At 42.4% G+C, this 16,466-nt stretch overlaps 1 protein-coding gene across 6 annotated transcripts; it reads left to right on the top strand.

Moving 5' to 3' along the window:
- Nucleotides 1-2,392: 2,392 nt before the first annotated feature.
- cop1 (COP1 E3 ubiquitin ligase) lies at nt 2,393-16,024 on the top strand. 6 transcript variants are annotated; one of them, XM_071542694.1, is made up of 20 exons: nt 2,393-3,060; nt 3,218-3,277; nt 4,119-4,216; nt 5,715-5,779; nt 5,911-6,030; nt 7,090-7,158; nt 7,384-7,443; nt 7,943-8,022; nt 8,221-8,278; nt 8,686-8,800; nt 9,359-9,494; nt 10,232-10,375; nt 11,082-11,190; nt 11,371-11,452; nt 11,916-12,032; nt 12,157-12,274; nt 12,749-12,873; nt 13,189-13,349; nt 13,638-13,682; nt 14,726-16,024. In XM_071542694.1, the coding sequence occupies exons 1-20, from the start codon at nt 2,708-2,710 to the stop codon at nt 14,741-14,743; spliced, it is 2,133 nt and encodes a 710-aa protein (XP_071398795.1). In that variant the 5' UTR covers nt 2,393-2,707; the 3' UTR covers nt 14,744-16,024. The 6 variants fall into 6 exon arrangements, with proteins under 6 accessions (XP_071398795.1, XP_071398794.1, XP_071398791.1 ...); XM_071542693.1 differs by having other exon boundaries at nt 8,218-8,278; XM_071542690.1 differs by having other exon boundaries at nt 8,218-8,287.
- The last annotated feature ends 442 nt before the right edge of the window (nt 16,025-16,466 follow it).

Below are 16,466 nucleotides of genomic sequence, written 5' to 3'. Positions count from 1 at the left end.
CACACACACACACTCCCTCCCTCCCTCCCTCACACACTCATTATTTTCACTCTGTCACTCACTCTTTCTCTCTTACCTCTCGCTCGCTCTCTAACCTCAACCCTGTACCGACACAGCTGACCCCCCCCCTCCCCCCTCTCCCCCCCCTCACACACTCACACTCCCCCACCCACCCATACCCCACCCCACCCCACACACACACACACACACACACACACCCAAAGGGGGTCCCAATGGGAGAAAATCCAAGCTGATGTGCTGGACAAATGAGGAGGGTTAAGAAAGGAGAACGAAGAAAAAAAAAAAAAAGAGGGGAGAAAGAAAGGAAAGCTTTTCAACAGCAATGGTATAAAATAGAATGGGGGGAGGGGTGGAGGGGAAGGGGAGGGGGGGTAAACGCGACATGGTACACATATACTGCTTTATATACTGTAGGTGCTTTTGGGCTGATGTTCAAAATAAGGTGTGAGGTCCAAGTTTGAGCTGCTGGTATCTGTGCTATGAATCCAGCTCAGAAACTTTCTAAAGTGTCATCCCTCTTTCTCTTTTTTTCCTATCTTTCCTGTCAAACTCTTATCTAAACTGAAATGCCATAAGAAATGGATTTGGAAGATGTTTGCCATTATGAGTAAGACTCAAATATATATGTTTCAAAAGATCAAAACTAATTTTCAAAAAGCGCCCATATGATTCATATTTTGATATTGTGACCAAATATTCAGGTGTTTTTCTATATATTTCATGCATTAATACTGAGAAATGGGACCCACTGACCTTTGACTCACACACACACACACACACACACACACACATATAGAGAAAGAGAGCTCTCCTTAAAAGAGCATAAAACAAGTTTTGAAGCGCATAAAAAAAAAACCTTTTGCATCCAAATCCTCTTTCTTACCAATGTGACTCAATTCCTTTTGTACTGTTTCTTTTTTTTTCTAAATTCTCATACAAACAAAGCATTTTTTTTTTCCTCTCTGAGGGTCTGCACTGTTTTGAATAAGCAACAGAAGAAGAAATACAGAGGGAAACAGTCGACACGGTGGTCCCTCTCAGGCAAAATTAATTGACTCCTCCATGGATCCAGTGATTTTCCTCTTGCCGAGAGAAACCTATTTCACATCCTAACGGCGCTCCATAATGATACGTATAAACTTCTTCCGCAAACACAAACATGGGAAAATCCATGTTGTGCGTGCCTGACATGGAAGAGCCCTATTTGTCCAAGTGGAGGTATAAAAAAAAAAAAAAAAAAAAAAAAATTGGAAAAGCAAGTAGCGGGCGGGATGAGCTGTGAGCGTGAATACGTTAACGCTCCTCGGGTCGTGTTTGCAGAGCTGCAGGTGGAATGCTCGGATGACAGGACTCTTGTTTTCCTTGGCCCACCGGCTCATCGTGGATGTCACCTGCTTTTGATGCAGAGGCGATGTCATCCGCAAAAAAAAAAAACAACCTGACAAACATGAGGAGACAGTAAAAAAAAAAAAAAAAAAAAAAAAAAAAAAAAATCACTGTGATATTCCTGGAATATTCCAAAAAAGGGACGAATAGTGAGTCTGTGGCGCTCAATAGTGAGTTTACAGTATTTTCTACCTCCTCTGCTGTGTTATTTGCACATTATCCTTGTAAAATGTATTATAGTATTACTATAGTTCATTTTAATGATGCTTGCTGTCTCTATTGGGGTCTTTTCTGTTGATCTTAGGGCTATACTAATACATCAGTTTGCTGAAATATTGGTCTTTTATTTAATATTGGATATTGGTCAGTCAGTGTTGTCCACCTCTGATAAGATGGATATGATGCAGTTTGATTGATTACTTATTTATTGGATACTTGATCAGTACTACACTGATTTTCTATGGAAAGCCCTGAACTTGAATGTGACATTTTATCAGATTCCACACAAGTAGCCTATGCGTGAATATGTTTTACTATTGTTGCTGTTGTTATTGCTATTTGAGGTTTCAGTTGTGAGTTTTAGTGTCCCGTGGTGTTAATGGAGGGAATTGTTTGGCATGCACATAGTCAGATTTAAAGATATTGAATATCAGCACAAAATACTGGCTATCAGTGGCTTCAATTTAAAAATATCTGTATTAGGATGGCTTTCAAAAATCCTGTCAGTCAAACCTTAGCTGACATTAGGCAAGACTTATTGTGAGCCTATAGGTTACTCATCTCAGTAAAATGCCTACTCACAATAAGCAGTCAAAATAGACAAATGCATTTTCATGAGCTGCTTTGACATTTCTGTTGTGTGGTAATTTCCACTGAGGCAGTTCAACTCCTAGTCGCTAGGGGGCGGTAGTTCCATACGGGAGGCGACATTGGAGCACCTGGGTAATCGAGGAAACTCAAGACAGATTCCTCTCTGTAGCTAACTAGCTAACCGTAGCTAGCCGGCTAATCCCCTGGACAACGCAGTTGGGATTATTTTATGGTCCATTTCAGTATTCTTCTCATTTTGCAATTTATATCACAGCGATTTTCTAATCCAGCGTCAGTGGCAGAAGCGAGGCAGGCACCAGCGGGCTAAATACGCTGGATGTTTGGACACTGTTGCTTTCTCTCAGGATGCTAGCACATAAGCTAGCCAGCTAGCTAGCCGACCTGCTAAAGTAGTCAAATAGCAGCACAGTCCGGATGCTTTGAACAGCAGTGCGGCGGATTTCGGGGTGTTTCTAATCGGCCTTGAATTATGTCAAGCAACCGGCCACAGCAAAGCGCCGGCGGGGCGAGTTCAGTGCCCAGCACAAGTAGCAGTAGCACGGGAAGCACTGTGAACACAAACGGTGGCAGTGGGAGCAACGCCACCACTAACGGGAACAATTCTGGAAATGTTGTTCCCTCTCGGACGTTGGCAGCAGCCAGCGACGGCGGCTTGTCGGTGCCAGCCCTGGCCGCCGTGCAGTCGTCCAGGGGCGGGTTCGCCTCGCTGAGCAGACCGTCGGCGTCCTCCTCGGGCACCAGTAGAAAGAGATCCCTCCACCAAGCACCCCTCTACAACGGCCTCTTGAATTCATACGAGGATAAAAGCAACGATTTTGTCTGGTTAGTTTTCTCATGGAAGACTGTGCTTCTGACAAAATGTTGTTCATCACTGTGGTTTGTGGCTGCGGGCTGATGTCAGCTCACTGTCGTCGTTGCAAACAGTTTGAAAGCTGAATATTGACCCGCAATTAATATGATTTTGCATTCCCTTTTCCAGTCCAATTTGCTTCGAAATGATAGAAGAGGCACACATGACCAAGTGTGGCCACAGTTTCTGGTAAGTGTTAACTTGCTTGCCTGTGTTTTTGCTGGTGACTTCAGCGTTTTCTTGGCTTTTAAACAGGACTAAGTTGTTGTAGCAGTGACAGTGGGGTGGGTGTTGGGACAGGAGAAGATTTGGAGCAGCACATAATGTTTGAGAAAAAAGACAACGCTATTGAGGATTTAATTCAAATGCCTTGTACAACATCATATTCAAAATACAGTGGCCATTCCTATTTTAAGTTTACCAGAAATACACATATTGGCCACATTACTCATCAGTCTAAGTACCATTGATATTTCAACAGTTTATCCAACTCCTCAACAAACCTACATCTATGCTGCTACAAACTAGACAGCCTACTGCTTTTTTATTTCCAACTTCAATAAACCTCAGCCTATACAGAGAGTGTATCACAGCACTCTCCATATAATTCATCACTTTGTCCTTCCAAATATTCTGTTGTTTTCATGATTTGGATCCAAAAGTCCAACAGGCCATGTATGATTCGTGAATGTGTCAAACAAATACAGTGTCGATGCATGCATTGAATTAATCCAAATCAAACCAGGGCAGTAAAAGGGTGAAACATAGCCTAAAGTGCCAAAATGAATTATGTAAAGAGAAATAATGCAAAATTGTGAGCATTTCTCTGCTTGGCATTCTTTATGCCAGCGTTTCAGCACCCACCAGGCAGCTTAATTACTAGTAACTCATTTCCTGGTGCTGTTGCAGATGAACTGTAGGCTGTAGCATTTCAGCTATTTACACGTCATTCAGTGTAATTTTTCTTAGCAAAAACATATCTCATAATTTGGGGGTTTAACACACATCTCTGTTCTCCCTCCCCCCGCAGCTTCAAGTGCATCCGTCAGAGTCTGGAGGACAGCAACAGATGTCCCAAGTGTAACTATATCGTCGACAACGTGGATCAGCTCTACCCAAACTTCCTTGGTAGGTCCCAGGTCTCTCCATTGAGAAGATTGAAATGGGCAATAGAATGCAGTGGTTGACTCTGCTGTCAAGTTCAGTGTCTGTGCGTCACTCTTTCCGTCTATCAAATGAGCATGTAGCTTACTTTTAAAGATAATCTGCGTTGGGTTTCCTGTGTGCTGTGACCTGATTTACTTCTACTACTACTTCCACTACTACATATTTCATTGTTTTTCCTCCCTCTGCTTCAGATGTATATCTCCTCAATGCACTGGAACAATTTTTAACATTTCATGGGAAAGCAAACCTGATTTTTCAATTGCTTGTTCATATTAAACCTAATTTATTAAAACTGCCAAATTGGACCCAATGAAAGGATGAACTGTCACATCAGTTTAGCCTTGAGCGATGTCCAAAATGTAATATTGCGATGCTGTCCCACCAAAATATTGCGACATTTGAGAAGTATCCCAATATTATCGAATATGAGCCCAAGCCTACATCAACATATGTTTTTATTAAGGGCAGCCACAATGGGAATGGGACCGGTTTTTAGGGTACAATATCTCAGCCAAAATTATTATTATTATTCTTATCATGGTATTTGTTAAAATTAGCAAACAAAATACTGTACAAGATCCGTTTTAATTAAATCTTTCACAAATTTGTACATTGAACCCTACAGTACACTGTCTGCGTTCTGCGATGGTATTTTGCTAACATCTGTGAGCTTTCCTTTCTGGGCTTGCGGCCATCATGCTGAGTGTTAGCATGCGATACATGCTCATCACATGGGAGAGTGGCTATGTTTGATAAAACAGCTTATCAATCAAGACAGCAGCACTGCGCCGAGCCGTGTTGTCATCTGAAAAAGTGGATTGTAAACACCAGCGGCTGCGTGGCTAACTAGACGGCTCCCGAATACACGGAGTTTACAAAACTGCATTCTCACCAGAAGAGAGCAGAGGCAGAACCTAACGGTGCGTTCAAGACAACTGGGAACTGGGAAACCTTCCTACTTCCCACCTCAGAGTGTTCAAGTGGTTGAGGTGGGAACCATGGAAGTATTATATTGGTAGGAGCCTGAGTTCAGAGAAGAGTCCCAAGTTTCTGATTAGGAATTAGAAGTTGGAGGGCCGTTCAAATGGATTTTTCCTGTTCAGAAGTAGGAAGGTTCCCAGTTGTCTTGAACGTACCATAAATTAACTCTGGCCGGGAATGAGAAAGTTGATATAATCTAAGCATCTAGGATCTACTTGATCTCCTAGACTTCCAGCAGTTGAGCTAAGCTAACTGTTCTCATGCCTTTTAAACTGCATGCAGAGACATAACAAAGCCATCCACAAGCTCGTCTGACTCTTGTTAAGTAGGAAAAATATCCAAATTCCCCAAAAACCGAACTATCCCTTTAAGCCACAGATGTTGGTCCCTGTTTCCGTCATGTTTTACGTACTGGGCTTCTTTACTTACTTCTTCCACTTCTGTCGTTTGCCCCCCTCCCCCTCCCACTGTGTTTCAGTGAATGAACTGATCCTTAAACAGAAACAGAGGTCGGAGGAGAAGAGACTAAAATTGGACCATCCTGTAAGTACAACACATACACATTTGCTTAGTTTCTCTCTTTCTCTCAAACTGTCACTCTCCGATTCTCACTCTCACCACTATTGGAAAAGCCCATTATATGTTGCTGACCAGAGTCTCCCACCCCCCACCAGAACGGGTCCAGGTGGCAGGTCTTTCAGGACGTGCTGAGTCCGGACCAGGAGAACTTAGACCTGGCCAACGTCAACCTGATGCTGGAGCTCCTTGTCCAGAAGAAGAAGCAGCTGGAGACGGTGAGTAAGGATTGCAGTGTGAGGGTGCCATCACACCTGGCAGTTCATTTTCTTTGGTCCAAGCCAAAGTGGAAGAGTTTACTTTGTTGCATTTTTGTATTTTGTTCGTTTAACACTGTCCAATCAAGACAATAATCTGTACCTTTCTATACGGCAGTGTGTAGTAGTTCTCTGATTGCTTATTGTTTTGTCCACGACATGCGACTTAATGAAGGTGTGTCTGTGTGTGGGTGTGTGTGTCGGCGTGCTAGTGTGTAATGCACCTGCAGACATCTTTATAATTTGAATAGTATTTTTAAAAAGATAGGGCCGTGAGTGTGTGTAATTTTTTTTTTTTTTTTGGCTTTTCATCCCCTATTATAAGTTATGTTCAATATGTGGTGAATAAGTTGTTTAATGTTTGATGTCTTGGTGTAGGAAAGTTCAATGGAAATGGATAAAGAGAAGTTATGAGGGAAAATTATGATGTCTTCCATAGACTGTAATCAAATTTCTGTATTGCTAATTTTGACTTTTCATTTGATTTTTTCTCGTCTTTTTTCTACCCTGCGAATTGGTTGTGTTTGTTGTTGTTGATGGTGTTTGTTGTTACATTTTGGAAAATGAAATCACAAAGAAATAGCTGAATAGAAGCATCAGTCCAGACTGCGGTTTGCCCTCGGTTGATTTTGTTATGCTAGGCCGAGTTGTCTATCAGATTCCAACATTTGTCTCCTTACACTCATAAAACCTTGGCTTTCGGGGCCGTTCCCTGCAGTTGACTCGGATTACGTTCTCACTCCTAACGAACCGCACCTCCGTTCTTCGAATGTTCTTGTTCTCACCTGCCCGAATGAACCGAACCCAGACAGTAAACGCTCCGGAGTTCGAACGAGCCGACGTGATAAATTATCTGTGAAATGTGTTAGCCGGCTTTTCCGTATCGTTTTCCTTTTCTGCCGAGGCAACAGCATGGGACTAAAAAATATGTATCTCACCTTATTAGCGGATAAGCACAGGCATTCCACAGCTTCGCTCGCGGTTGTGTTTGATCGCGGACCACGTCTGTGTCTCCACTAGGAATCCCAAGCCGCTCAGAGACAGATCCTCATGGAGTTCCTGAAAGAAGCCAGGAGGAACAAGAGAGAGGTATCCTGTTGTTTTTTGTCTCGCTGTCAGATCCACGTTAAGCCTTCTCTGCTTAAACATGTTGATCAGTACGATGGGCTAGGCGTGGTGCCCAGCATGTATGCACTTATCTCGCCAGATACTTACCACATAATCTTACTATACAAACCTTGTGTGCTGTGCAGCTGTCTCTGCCATATACAGGCCTATTGATCTCCCAGTCTTTTTTTTCTCTTCCATTATCAGCAACTGGAGCAGCTACAGAAGGAGCTCAACTTTCTTGAAGAGGACGTCAAACGCGTCGAGGTAAAATAACAGAGCCCATCTATAGCCTCTTAGATATTAGTCTCTGAAGTTTTATGAGCAAAACCTTCTTTCATATTATACTCTCATGGTTAGGATACATTTGGCACCCTACTTAGGCAAGCTAGATGAGCAATATGCATTGAAAGAAAAAGATGCACAAGAAGAAAAAACCACCAGGAGCCACTCATCACTGCTTGAGATGGCTTTAATGATCTAGTTGCAACTCAGTGTTAAAGAATCGCGGGAGAACAAGTAGAATGTCCAAAATGTGTTAAGACATATGTGGATATGTGTTGACTTTTGTTGAATATTTTGCTTAGGGCCATGTTGCCCATCTCCATTTTCAGAAATTGTTCACTCTATCACCTTCAAGATGTTTTCTGTTTCGTGGAATTCAAACGTAAAAGTCGCTCCGTTCGAAAAAGCCACTGGGGAATTACATATCAGAATCGGATTTTAAAGCCAAAGATGTTATTTCTGTGTGTCTTTTTTTTTCTAGGAAATGAGTGGGCTGTACTCACCGCTGATGGAGGCAGAGTGCACAGTGCCTAATGTCGAGGCTCCCTCACCGGCACCCAGGTACAGCTGACCTCCGTTTGGTACCAAGTTATATCTCCTATAAGAAATGCTTCCATCACACATCCCAGTGCAGCCAAACAGTATCTACTACTTTGGTTCCTAAAATCGAAGCTCCGTCCATCGCAATCGTGTTAATCTGAAGACAGTCACTCCTCTCAAACTGTCCATTCTGTTTGTTTTCTTGTTGCGCAGCAGTAGTAGTATTATTGACCCGCCAGAGTACAGCCAGCCTCCAGGGTTTGGTGGAACGGCCCAGGTAAGTCAGGTAATCGCACTTTTCTTCGTTTTTCTATGACAGATAGGACCTTAACGCTGTATAAATATATAACATAATATAATTTGTTTTTGCCTATTTTTGTATTTGCTAGAATAGTTCCTCAACCTTTTCTCAAAAATCTTTGAACAGAAGTTGACATTTTGACACTTACTTCTGTGGAATGGATAATACCATCAACTTCAGCTTGTTATCTTTAGGTATATGTTCTATTGTAATGCCAATATAAGAAAACCACTTGCACTCATACCATAAATGAGTTCCTATGATCTAAATGGGAGCACTGTGAGTTCACCGATGGGACCGTGAGCTATTAGAGACCCGCGCGCGAAACAGACCTTCAGCTTGACGTCATTGCCCTTGTAAACAACTGGGAATGTCTCTGCCAGGGCAAAAGGCAGACGTGGTACAACAGCACCCTGGCGTCACGGAGGAAGAGGCTGACGGCTCACTTCGAGGATCTGGAGCAGTGCTACTTCTCCAACAAAATGTCCCGCATCACAGGTACTAAACCGCGACGAAGGGCCTGGTTTGTCCACAGCCGTAGGTTTAGTCTCCTGGTTTGGTGTTGTTCAAAGGTTAATTTTGTCATTGGTTAGATAGAGTTTACTTATTTTTTTCCCCCTCTGATAAACAGTCAATACCCATAATCAGTGGTTATTTTGAAATTTAAGTGTTATCTGTATAGGCACATTCCACTTTATTTACTGTAAAAGTGTCTTGTCAGGTGAACTCTTGAGATTTAAAGAATTTTTAAACATCAATTTATCATTGTCAATCCGACCCAGCAGCACACAATGTAAAATGCAGTGTAGAGGCTGGTAGAGGCTTCTCAGCGATGGTCTTGTTTGTTTACGGTAATTATACTAATGTCTCAAAATGAACGTGCTTATGATTTATTGATGTTAAAAGCTCCGTGTTATTTCCCCTGGCTTTTACCATAAAGTACATAGTTATTTTTACATCCCTTTTCCACCCCCCCCCCCTCTCGCGCCCGCCCCCTTGTGGATTCCTCCTCACGAACGGTATTTTAATAGCGTGTGTCTGGCGTGTTGTGTTCAGACGAAGGCAGGAACCTGAACCAGCTGGACGACTTTATGGAGTGCCTGTCCAAGTTCACCCGCTACAACTCCGTGCGGCCGCTGGCCACCCTCTCCTACGCCAGCGACCTGTACAACGGCTCCAGTATCGTCTCCAGGTACGCAGTCAGACCTCAGCACCACTCTTCAGCCCGTCGCAGAGGGACTAGACTGAGCTCTCATGTCAGTCTCCTATGCCGCATCAGTCCAGAGTCCAAGTACAGAGAGTGTCCAGTCCCACAGTGCGTCGGTGCATGTTGATAACTTGTTGTTCTTTCTGAATAAGCGAAGAGAACTCTGGCAGTTGTGTGACAAATCACGGCCAAGATTCATGTTTGGTTACATTTTTCACAATAAAAGAACTTCATTAATGAGATGCTGCCATATAAAGAGCATGCATTATTGTAGAAAATGATTTTCTCAAGTGATGAAGGAATGTTGTGTCTCATCACTGACTGACATGAATTTGCCTCTTGATGACCATGGTGCCATGAAATCATTGCTTATTAGATCTCAAGAAGCAACAAAAACTGATAGAGTGGGTATTGCTGTATCCAGTTTGCTCATTGCTTAACTAACTTAAATGAATATGGACCACATCTTGTATACTGTGCATGAGGGATCAAAGTTTTCACCTGGTGTTCATGGAAAGAGCAGAGGGTCCTAATAGTTTGCACACTCAGTGTATTTTCACCAACCCATGAAATGTATCACCATCAATGTGATATGTGATATGATCAATAAGCTATCGGGTGTGACCACCAGTAGAAGGTGCACCTAAGTGTTTTCCTTCAGTATAAAGTCTTGGTCAACCCACTTACCGCCACTGACAGTCTCCACCACCTCTGCGTTTCAGTATTGAGTTTGACCGTGACTGTGACTACTTCGCCATCGCCGGCGTGACCAAGAAGATCAAGGTGTTTGAGTACGGCACGGTGATCCAGGACGCGGTGGACATCCACTACCCCGTCAATGAAATGACCTGCAACTCCAAAATCAGGTACAGGACGTAATCTTTCCCAAAGGAACAGGATCCTGATTTGACCGCTTTGAGTCCTCCCCAGACCATCCCATAATGCCGTGTGTGTAAAGCGTTTCCGATCTGCTCCTAAGCTCTATGAGAAGGTGTTGGGACACTTTGCACTGTGGCATGGTTCGAGCAGATCCCGTCCTTATCCACCTGATCCATTTCAAAGAAAGAGGTGATCGTGCAGGCAAAATCTGCTTCAACTGTTTTTTTTTTCCAAATGCATAAAATTATGATTTTATTTTGTGTGATGAATCACCAGAATTTTCATGTCGTCCACAAATCTTACAGTCTTGTCCCACTGAACAAGAATAGAATGTAAACAATTTTTAATTTTGGGCCTGGGAGTGAACTACTGTGTTGCGCAGGCCTGTTAAACATTGAAACTGAATTCACACATTTTTCATCCATGTTTTTTTTTTCCTCCAACAGCATCTTAAATGTTGTATAAGAAGACTGTTGTTGGCTTTCAAACTCATTCATTTTATAATGCTCTTTCAACAGCATAGATTTTTTTTTAAAACATACTTAAGGGAGAGAAAAGCAGCCTAGAAATAAGGCCCAAGTCAAATGAAACAATGAATGTTTGCATTTTTGCAGCATTTTTCTTTTTAAATGTGAGCATTGATGCATATGTAACCGGATGAAGTGAATTGACCACAGCCTTGTTCTGTTCTAGCTGTATCAGCTGGAGCAGCTACCACAAGAACCTGTTGGCCAGCAGTGACTACGAGGGTACAGTCATCCTGTGGGATGGATTCACCGGCCAGAGGTCTAAAGTCTACCAGGTATGATGCTCGGGTCCTAGACTTTACTTTACTACTAGGATTAGAAGTGAATTTCCTGTCCTTTATGGGAATTATCAGCGCAAGTGGAATGTGTCTTAGGTTGGAACTACCTGTTGAATCAATTGAGTTTATGCCCCGCTTCATTATACCTCTTTAAAGTATATGCTGCTCTCTTTTCAGGAGCATGAAAAAAGGTGTTGGAGTGTTGACTTCAATCTGATGGATCCCAAGCTCTTAGCCTCCGGGTCTGATGACGCCAAAGGTAACTGAGAAATACCGGTTCTGAAATGTTTGCAGTTCCCTGTCGATGACTCTGTTTCGTTCATACATGCAAAGCTATTCATGAGTTTGGAAATAATCGCAAAGCTTGAAATGTGGCAGATGGTTCAATTTGTCAAGATGTCACACTTCTTTACCACTTCAGACAAAGACAAAATACAAGATTGAATGTCTTTTTTTTTTTTTTTACAGTGCGATTAAGTTGTCAAACGTAGATATTATTCGATAATTTCAGTGTGAGACATGAGTTTTTCACATGGTACACATGGACTAAAGAGGGTTGGGAATCGGGGTTTACATATGTACAGGGATGTGATTTTTCTGGACATATCGGTCACATTTCTTTTGGATATTGTAATTTTCCATCTTTTTCTTCCATTATACCCGACTTTTTCCCCCAGGTCACACGCCTTCATGCCTGTGTTTGCTTTGTTTCTGTTTTTCAGTGAAGTTATGGTCGACCAACCTCGACAACTCGGTGGCCAGCATCGAGGCCAAGGCCAACGTCTGCTGCGTTAAATTCAGCCCATCCTCCCGGTATCACCTGGCCTTCGGCTGTGCAGGTGAGATGGAGATCAGTTTTAGCGGTTTCTCTCATCTACTGGATATAACTGATATTGAGCGCACCCCGTCGAGTCTGTATACATCCCGTTTCTCCAGTGCTATATCCTTCTGTTCTGCCCGCAGACCACTGTGTCCACTACTATGACCTACGCAACACTAAGCAGCCCATCATGGTGTTCAAAGGCCACCGGAAGGCCGTCTCCTACGCCAAGTTCGTCAACGGAGAGGAAATCGTATCCGCGTAAGTCAAACTCCGCCTCATTTACAACAGGGACTTGTAATATGTAATATGTAATAGATCTGTTTGATGTGGACAAAAACGTCTTTGGGAAATCCAGAGTAGCGTGGTTCGAGATGTTCTTTTCCCCGAGGTTTTTGGACTCGCCATGTGCGTTTATTTCCAATGGAGAATCCTATTACAATAATGATTCTCTTACCTCAATTACTGTCTGCTCATGGTATTGTCCAGATACCATGCCCTGTAGCCGTGTTACTTGTCTGAATAGAAGGAGATATATATGTTGACACGTGTTTTCATATGAATATTTCACATTGGTAGGACATTTTCACATCCATAGGAATTCAGGAGCAGTTTATTCATTCATTCCTTTAGAAGTATATGAGCAAACAAGTGTGAAATAATGTTTAGACGAGTCCCAAACGACCCGAAATACCTCACTTGACTCATTATACGTTTACACCCTTCGCATGCCAGTTCGACGGACAGCCAGCTCAAGCTGTGGAACGTCAACAAGCCCCACTGCCTGCGCTCCTTCAAGGGCCACATCAACGAGAAGAACTTCGTGGGCCTGGCTTCCAACGGAGACTACGTGGCTTGTGGTAAGCGGCAAACTCGAGGAAAAAAAAAGAAACGAACACCGCACGAGTTGTAAACGAATCTGCGAGGCACTCTGTTCGGCCACAGCGGGGTACCACAGCAAAAAAAAAGATTTCCACCACTCTGGGAGAAAATGGCGAAATTACAAACGATGACTAATTTTTTCTTGTCAACTCCCCTTCATCTACATCTCCTTATAACTGAAGTGGATTGAATATGTAATGTCAGTAAGGGATCGGAGCTCTCACTTAGATTCACCTGCTCAGTCCCGTTTCATGTGTGTTCGTGTGTGTGTGTGTGTGTGTGTGTGTGTGCAGGCAGCGAGAACAACTCCCTGTACCTTTACTACAAGGGCCTTTCCAAGACGCTCTTGACGTTCAAGTTCGACACGGTGAAGAGCGTCCTGGACAAGGACAAGAAGGAAGACGACACCAACGAGTTTGTCAGCGCCGTCTGCTGGAGGGCCCTGCCCGACGGGGTGAGATCATCTCTACTTACTACTACTTACTATTATATTGTTGTTACATAAATGATGATCGGTTAAATGTGGCGGCAGGGTTTCGCATCCAAAACCCTTGCCTTGTTCAAGAAAAGGAATTTAAGGGAAAAATTATTCATGGTTCACAATAGAGTCACACACCACTGGGAGTTTTTTTTTGTCAACCAATGGGTTTTTATTTTCTTATAGGAAATGAAATATTCATGGAGTAACATACACTTATGTAAATGACACTTTTGTCTCTTTTTATGCTACTACATCTTTCAGGAGTCAAATGTGCTGATTGCGGCAAACAGTCAAGGAACAATCAAGGTTTGTGTTTTGAATCTTTTACATCGAGCCTCAAGTAACGCTTTGCATAGATTCTGGTTAAGGTACTGTGTTTAGATACAAGTTACACTACGATGTGCCATTTACAAGTTACTATACATAGAGATTACAATAGTACTTAAGAATTTTTGCCTATAGCTATTATTATGTTCTTGTATGGGGGTTTTTCAGTCAATTAAACATGGCAGGATACAGAGACACCCTTGTCTTTCCAATAGACTTTTAATAAATTCCATTCATACTGCTATGCCTCATTACAAGTTGCACTGGTTCAGCTGATTTTCTTGTTATTATTTTATAATGATACTTCATGTTGTTATTTTTTACAGTCTATTGTTACTATTCGTACAATTTATGCAATAATACTTAATCACTTTAAACTTGGCAATCACGTTCACAATTCCTTTAGAAAATGTGACCTTTCTAGTTAAGAATTGCTTTGTTTGAGCGCTTTGGAACCATGATGACAGCAATCAGGGTATCTACGGGTCGTGCAAAAGTCTGAAAAATTCTTTAATTTATCTGAATTTACGGCCTTACAAAGTATTAAAATGTATTTAATACAGGTGTTAGAAGTCATGTTTTTCACCATGCAGCGACAGGTTTTGTGCTGCATGTCCAATCTTAGATGCAGAACAGGGTTAGTAGAACGATATGCAAAACATGGTTTTATTGCTTTATATATGCTTTAGTAAACACAATTCATACATCCTTTAACAACTTCCTGTTCTTTTTTCTTATACTTCCTATTTATAGTTTCAAAACATCCATTAGCTATGTTGAATTGGAAACAGAAAATGCATTGTTTGTTTTTTTTATTCTGAAGTTGGTCTCCAGTTCACTTCCAGGTAGCATTAAAAAGGTCTTAAAATCTTCAATTGGCGTTCTGAAACCTGCAGATAACCCTGAGCAAAACAAATGCAGCTGCTCTTGTTGCATTCCAAAGCAATGGCTGCACTCCTCATGAAAAAAAGCAGATGAGTATCCTCGCCTCTTACATGTTCACCCTCTCTCTCCCTGCACAGGTACTGGAGCTCGTCTGAAAGGCCGTCACACGGTCGGCGTGTGTGAGGAACTTGGCTCAGCCTCTGGTTGTTTGGTAGAGGAACAGTCGGACGCTGGGGGAGGAGCGCCCAGGCTGCCTGCTGGACTAGTAGCATCACCGGCAAGTAGTTTTAAGAGGAAGCCTGGCAACACCGGGAGAACTGAAATAAAGCGGCGCCGTCTGATTTTAACGAGCTACACACTTACTTACCTTTGGACAGCGAAACAGACTTGGACCAGTACATCAGTACAGTAGGAGCAGATGCGCTGTCATTTCACAGCAAAAAAAAAACAAAAAAAAAAAACGAGGACCTAGTCTCGGCACAAAATGGAAGAAGAGACTTTCGAAAGCATTTTTTTTGTTTTGTTTCTTTTGAATAAAGTTATTATATCGACTACAATAGAACATCTCTTTATGATTTTAGGTCAAATCGAACCTTGTACCTTTTTAATCAAGCTACGGCTCTCGAGGGTACATCCAGCCAAAAGCTACTAGTATGTTGCGTTTTCCTTTTTTTTTTTTAAAAAAGGCCAAAGCACAAGACAAAATGAAATGCAAAAATGATCTGTCTTCACGTAAAGCTTCTTAAACCCCAACCCCCCCCCCCCCCCCGTCGTCGTCTGTCCACCTCCTCTGTGTTTCTTTTTTGTTTTTTGTTTTACTCCTCATGTGTAGTCTTTGTGTTCTTGCAGATTGGCAGAAAGCAGTTTTTAATAAATAGGACTTGAATTTTCCTTCTGTCAAGCGGATCGTCGGTTCGTTTTTTTTCTGGCTCAAGTGTCTAGAATGTAAGGTTAGCGTAAGGCGCATTTGGAAATCGACGCACAAGAAAGACCAACGGATTACGGGGACTGTTGAGACATTTCACTCTGTGCCGATGTTTTCTGTCGCTATTGGAACAAAATGAGATTCAGCGCGCGTGTCCCGTCTCATCAGAACCTCTCACGTCAAACTAAGGCTCGGTCCACACTGCCAGATCAACTCGGGACTCTTTCCAGCTCATGTGATCCGATCTTTGCCGTCGCTGCTCAAACGAGGAGAAGCCGCGCGGGAATCCGATCCGTTTCCGTTCAGGTAGCGATGAAAATGTCTCGTCACGTGGGTCAAAACCATCTGAAATGAGCTCGAGCCGCAGTGTCACTTCAGGCTGTGGTTTTCTATGGGAGTGGCGACGCATCGACACATCAACAGCGGAGAACGGAGGGGATTTGCTTGAGACCGCCAAGACCTACCTATTTTATGATAAATGACAAAGAGAGGTGTTTTTGTATTTGTATACCTGAATAAATTATTTGGAAAGAACTTTGCGTGTCACTTTTTGCACTTTGATCTAGTCTATTAACCGTCCTTGTCTTTGATCTAGTCTATTAACCGTCCTTGTCTGACTAATTTGTGTATTTCTTGCTGTTGTTGGTAATGGGTTTTGTATGTATGTAAGTGTACCTAATGTCCTGTCTTTTGTTTGTCTTGAGTACACAGGAAAATTCCCAGCAAACATGGTTGAAATGACAATAATCTGTTCAATCTTGGATCTCACAGCAGGTCAGACACTGGTTCCTATTAGCTGAAACACCAGATGGCCACTAGGTGTCGTCCTTATACTGCAATCAGGAGGCTGAACTGATGCTATGATAAACCCCAAAGATGATAACAAGCATAACTTCTAAAACCTAAAAAAAAATAAAAATACCAGCAAAGTTTGCACCCAACACTTTTTTTTT

This window comes from Centroberyx affinis, unplaced genomic scaffold (assembly GCF_046629955.1).
Source record: "Centroberyx affinis isolate AG114_WGS23_722 - 3 ecotype Tasmania unplaced genomic scaffold, CSIRO-AGI_Caff_v1 ptg004160l_1, whole genome shotgun sequence".
Lineage (NCBI taxonomy): Eukaryota > Metazoa > Chordata > Actinopteri > Beryciformes > Berycidae > Centroberyx > Centroberyx affinis.
Note: the sequence above shows the minus strand (reverse complement) of the source record. Positions and strands in the feature narration are given on the sequence as shown.